This window comes from Salvia hispanica, chromosome 6 (assembly GCF_023119035.1).
Source record: "Salvia hispanica cultivar TCC Black 2014 chromosome 6, UniMelb_Shisp_WGS_1.0, whole genome shotgun sequence".
In the NCBI taxonomy this organism is placed as follows: domain Eukaryota; kingdom Viridiplantae; phylum Streptophyta; class Magnoliopsida; order Lamiales; family Lamiaceae; genus Salvia; species Salvia hispanica.
Genome location: NC_062970.1, coordinates 4,359,525 through 4,365,633, shown reverse-complemented (window position 1 = coordinate 4,365,633; position 6,109 = coordinate 4,359,525). Strand labels below are relative to the sequence as shown.

The 6,109-nt window shown below is 34.1% G+C and overlaps 1 protein-coding gene across 1 annotated transcript; it reads right to left on the bottom strand.

Moving 5' to 3' along the window:
* Nucleotides 1–220: 220 nt before the first annotated feature.
* LOC125197409 (nuclear transport factor 2-like) lies at nucleotides 221–5,516 on the bottom strand. The gene is made up of 8 exons (XM_048096147.1): nucleotides 5,438–5,516; nucleotides 4,617–4,807; nucleotides 2,813–3,107; nucleotides 2,359–2,733; nucleotides 2,055–2,176; nucleotides 1,806–1,871; nucleotides 611–674; nucleotides 221–526 (listed from the first exon to the last, which is right to left on the bottom strand). Exons 2-8 carry the CDS (start codon nucleotides 4,803–4,805, stop codon nucleotides 336–338), a joined length of 1,302 nt encoding a protein of 433 aa, XP_047952104.1. The 5' UTR covers nucleotides 4,806–4,807; nucleotides 5,438–5,516; the 3' UTR covers nucleotides 221–335.
* Nucleotides 5,517–6,109: the final 593 nt, after the last annotated feature.

Genomic DNA, 6,109 nt, shown 5'->3' with positions numbered 1-6,109 from the left:
CATGGTCACTCTCTCCAACTAAAATAAGCCCGCGACTTAATCTTAAATGGATAAGACGTCATGACAACCGAACAACACCTAACTAATAAGTTGTAATACAGGCAAAGTGGTCATAGATTCACAAAAATACATGGTGAAATCAGAATTAAGAATTCGTTTCTACACAAAAATCAGTTAGAAAGAATTGACTGACTAATTTCTATACTAGAAGCCAACCAAATCAAGGAAGAAAATTGACTAATATTAACACAAGTGAGTCAAACGACTATATACCATCATATGATTCAGGTAACAGAATCTGTCAAAATTGCCACCACATACATCACACATTCAATCTAACGAGGGCTGCCCCGTCCTCTTCCCTGTTGGCGATAGCCTTCTCCACCACTGCTGAAATGATCCCAGAAGCTACTATCATCATCACCCCTCGCAGAGAACCGACCACCTCTGAAGTTTCCACGACCCCTCAAGTTTTCAACATGAAACCCTCCCCTTTGAGAGCTAACACGACCCCTCCCACTGCCAACTGCATAGAAAATGTCAGGATCAGTTTATCAAGTATCACATGCATAGAACTGTGGAAATGAAAAGTTGATGGCTCTGGGCTCACCTCGAGATGTGCTTCTCTTCATCTCCACAGTAGCTTGATGGCCCCCGATAGTTATAGGAGAAGCCTGAAATGTAAACAATTGACATTAAACATAGACTATGAAGATCATCTAATGTTCATATCATGAATTCCCAGAAGTTATTATGACAATATGATACGTCATGTATTGGAGAGCAAAACAAAAGTTGAGCATCGAAACCAACTTTTCTTTGACAAAATTTCCAATCTATATACGAATGTGCATTCAAAGCATTCAGAGGTAACAACAAGAGAATGCATATACTTCAGCAACATTTGAAACAGTGAACAGCTTGGACAAAATATGTAGGGGTATAATGATTATAGGTGAAATAGAAAATAAAAGTAAGCAACATTTTGCATCAACATAAAGCATACTGACTATTGAACCTGATTCATGTCCATCCAATGTACTCATTTATCGGAGGAAAAACAAATCACTGTTTTCAACTCATAGGTGCAACTCCTGATTACAGCAATGGCGGCAGAATGGGAATTATGATTATTCTATATAGTTATAACATCGACAATGCTTGAAATCACTAATCAATCTTTAAGCTTTTGAAATGAGATGAAATAAGATTGAGAAGTTTCAATAGTCCTGGTATCTGTTCTGCTGCTAAACGCTAAACACAGAACAAAACAATTCGGATGCTATAAATCATGGTAATAAAATCAATTGAACAAGCATTGCCGGGAAAATGATTGATATGCTATGCTAGGTCTGAATTGCATGATTCTCATGGAATAAGATGGCTCAAAACCTCAATCTCTAGGGCGTGAGATTTAGGAAGGCAATTGCAAGGAAAATGTAGCAGAAAGAATTAAACGGTGCCATTGTGGTCCAGGACTAAAATTACATTCTGAAGGTTTGGGGGAACATGAATAACTGGAAGAAAAGGGAAGAAAAAAAGTTAAAATAGTTTCCATATTAGCAAGGCATAAAACAGAACTGTCTGCAATCTCCTATCATAGAGAAGGTAATCTTTGCACCAACTAGAATGTGTATTTCAAATATAAGATCTTCAATATCCAACAAAGCTAACTTGCTTGAAATTTAAGGACTTAAAATTTGAACTTAAGAACATCAAGGAGGCTGGTTTTTGGAAGACCAATAGCTTTGTCAAGAACGAAGGACAAACTTTGGTAGCCTGTTAACAATAAAAAGAGCGCATACCTTGATTGCACTCTGCATGGAGCTGAACTCTAGAAACTCAACAAAGCCAAAACAGAATCTTTGTAGCTGCAAAGATAGGAATTATAGCATTATACACAAAGTGTCCAGCAGATGCAAAATGGACTTCCAAGGGTAAGAAACACCACGTATGCAAGATACTTCATGTAATAACAAACTTTTTTAACATCAGTGTTAGCTTAAAAGGAAAGAACAATGCAGTAGAAACCTACAGTATGATTAACCACTAACCTCGTTCCTGCGGACATGGACCCCACTTTGCTTAATAGGTCCAAATTTTGCAAATTCAGCTTCAAGCTGATCAACAGTTACATTTAGAGGCAAATTCCGGATGTATATAGAATGACCTTCAACTGTAAGAAACAAGCGCACACAAATTTAATATGATTTGTCAAATAAGGGCACAAGTATAAGAATTGGCATATGTTCAACTGTTAGCTTCAATCATAGAGGTCTTTGCTTCCTTAAGTTTTCCTATTGAATGTTGTAAAATACCACCAAAAAAGGTAAAATACCACCAAAAAAGATAAAATACCTTCATCATGGGCATAATCGGTTTCTGGGGCATTAACAGTTGCACGGTTCTTTGATGCTTCAGAAACTGAAGCCTCAGCAACAGGAATACTTGATTGCTTCTCAGTATTTGTAGAAGCTACTCTTGCTGCAGGAGGAGTATACACTTTGGTAGGTCCCTTCTTTGTTTGAGCACCAACTATTGAAGCATTTGATATTTTTGGGAAATCCTCTGGGTATGCAGAACTAATTGGTTCTTCTGCCACCACAGTTTCTCTAGGGTGACTAGCTGCGCTCTCATCAGTCACTTGGTCATTCTCTTTCTTCTTAGCAATCTTAATTTCCGCTGCATAAGTTATATTTTCTTTTTTGGGGGGATCAATCACTTGTGCAGGTTCTGAAAACAAATTGGCAAAGATTAGAAAGCCATCCTGGAAAGTCATCTGCTCAGAGATTTTACAACGAGAAGTGCTGACCTGGATCTTGTGTCAAAGCACTTGATGGGGTGTCATGAGCTACAGTAGCCATCTCTGATAGACCATCTGATGTAGTCTCCTCCACATACCTAAAAACATCGTTTAAAACATAGTATCCTGTGTCTTGAGGAGCAAGGAAAAATGTTTGCACAAACTTCCTTCTCATGTTGTCCTTTCCCGTCAAGCAGCCAGTCACAAGGACCATGACACCCTCAAAAGAATCCTGAGAATCAGCAGATTTAATCTCTGTCTTGTAGTTGATGTAGTCTAAGTTACATATCTCGTCATTTATGCACTGGTAAAGAACAAGACTACAGCATTAACTTTATTAAACCTCCCATAATGATTAGAAGCTAAACTTGTGAATAATGGTGAGGTTATCTTGGTTGATCAAAAGAAGGGGCATGAGTCATAGCAATTAAGGTATGTGCAAAATAAAGTACACAAAGCTTAGGCTTAAGGGAGATACAAGGAAACTGAACAAGTATCTCGTATTAACTGCAGTGCAGTGCAGAAAAGTCGAGAAGTAAAATCTCTAAAAGTACTTATAGATACATCACTTGCATAGAAAAATGAATAAGGATGTAATCATGCAATCTCAGGTATGTAGATATCATAAAGGCTGGTAAAAAATAAAAGAATTGAATGACAGTCAAGTTTTTGGATGAGAATGTTTATGGTCATCCTTAAGAAAATTACCACTTTACAAATAAAAAATAATGTAAATTTCAGTTTCTTCTTTGATGACATTCATCAATGTATAGAACATTATATAATGAAGTAATAAACTAAGCTGAACTTTGCATAGATAATGGAGTACAAGTAACTTTTAAAAATGGGTTATTCCAAGAAAAGTTCATAAAGATTTTCAATCTTTATATAATCAGAGTTTTCTCATATGAACAGGATTAAATTTAATTATTATAAAGCTCTGTCAAAATATGTTTATTGTGAAATTACTATAACTAAAAGATGAAACCAACGAAAGAGCAATAATACAAAAAAATTCTAACACCACTTGGAAAAGAAACAAACACTAAGGTGGTGTTCAGTTTACTACATAAAATAGTACCAAGAAATGATCTAAGATTGAGTTGTGAGATTATTTTAGTTGGAGGAGGTCGGTTATGACTAATTATCACATGATTATTCATCTATGATTGAGTTGTGTGATTCAATCTCACAAACCAAACACACTACATATTTAATCCCGAGATACAATCTTGCAAACCTAACAACCCCTACAGGTCATATTCATCTCAACTAATTATTGATAACTCAATTCGTCTCTAAGAATTTTTTATAGTCATACTATAGTATACTCCATAAAGTTCTAGTTCAATATAAACAAATTTATATTATGATGAAATCTCTTTGTTTTTATATAATCATTTATTACATTACATTACTTTTCTGATTCTCATTTCCTCAGATACTCTTTTCTGAATTATTATTGAAAAAAAAAGACGGGATTTCAGTGGATGTTGATGGTTATCATGGTTTATCTATTGTTGGTGAAACTTTAGAAACAATACCTACTTATGCAAATTTTTATATAAACCATAATGCTTGAATAATAAAGTTTTTTTAAATGCGATAAAGAAATGATGCAGTGCCTTATCTTAATGTTGCAAGTTCATGCTATTGCTATATGGTAAAATTTCAAATCATGACATACAGGCATAAAAAAGATTTCAAGCATACTTAATTTTTACACAGCAGGCCATCTGGCCGTAGAGTAAACTTTGATAAAGTAAACTGCACATACTCACAAGTAATGGAAATGAAAGAAAACTGGACTCACGTTACAGGTTGTCACAGTTCTCATGAGACCATTAAGATCCTGCCGACTCAAAATACTTGTATCTCGGTAAAATAGGTAAACCTGCTGAGGAGAATGATGGAGTAAAGTGTAATACTGCTGAATAAAAGAATGTGCAACCCCTTCAGCACTCGGACCTTGTTGCACAGGATGCTCACTTTGTGTGGCCATTCCTAAGGAGGGTTCCAAAAATGAATAGTAAGGGAAAAATCACCTTGGAAATATACCATTTAAGGTTATCATGAGGTGTTTACTGAATCAGAAGCGAATGGGACAGATATTGGCAATAACTAAAACCCAAATAAACTCCTAACCAAATAATCATCATTAAGTACAGGCGGAATACCACATTCTAGACTCTAGTGCAACAAAACAGAAAAATCAATATCAAGATTCAAAACAGAAAACAAGAAATAGTGTAAACAAAAAAAATCTACATAAACTGAAAGGAATACAAACGAAGATCACATTCTTAAAAACCATCATAGCTATATTTCTTGGGCATACCATAACCCCTAATTGCACCTCCACAAATTTGGCGCTATATTTCTCAGCTTCCACATAAATCTCACAGTAACGCACAATTTTACTGATTCAACCAACAGATCAAAACGCGAAGAATAATCAAAAGCAAAACACAATTAAACAAGTAGAGAGCTTATTAAGAAAATCTCACAATGAAACAAGTAGTACAAATTCTTGATCAATCGAAAAAGTGCGAGCAATAATGTTGATATTTTCCAGTTATGATGTTGCAAAAAGGAGCTAGCATGATCGAATTCGGTGGATAAATCGGTGTTTACCTGAGTGAAGGAACTTGATTTGGGAGTAGAGGCGAAATGAGTAAGGCGGGAAGGAGTTTTCAACACAATGGAGAGAGAAGTGAGGATGCAGCAGTATAGTGTTATGGGAGATTCAATTCTTTATATAATTTGGTTTTCATTTTTTATTGACGCACAACTTATTAGCTATGAAATTAACTGCAATTATAGATATTTAATATGATTCCAATAATATGAGTTCACTACTCTAGTCTACTAATTAACAGTATAGATATTTAATCTAAATTACGTGATTACTAAATATTTAATCTAAATTACATTCTTATAAGGCCGGATTACACAATTATTTACAGTGACTATTGATATTATTTCACTGGATTATAATATTAACAAATTAATTATATATTCATGTACTCGTTTTAATAACAGGAATTTTAATAATTATTTAGTAATAAAAAATTAATTGGATATGAATAACTGTTATTATTATTTAATTGGATGATTGGATGATAACATTAAGAAATTAATTACAGTAGTTATTTTTATAATTTAGAATTTTAAGATTATTTAGTAATAAAAAAATAATTGGATGCGAATGACTATTATTATTCTATTGGAAGATAACATTTATAAATTAAGTTAATACATATGCAGTCATTTATAACTTAGAATATAAGAATTATTTAGTAATGA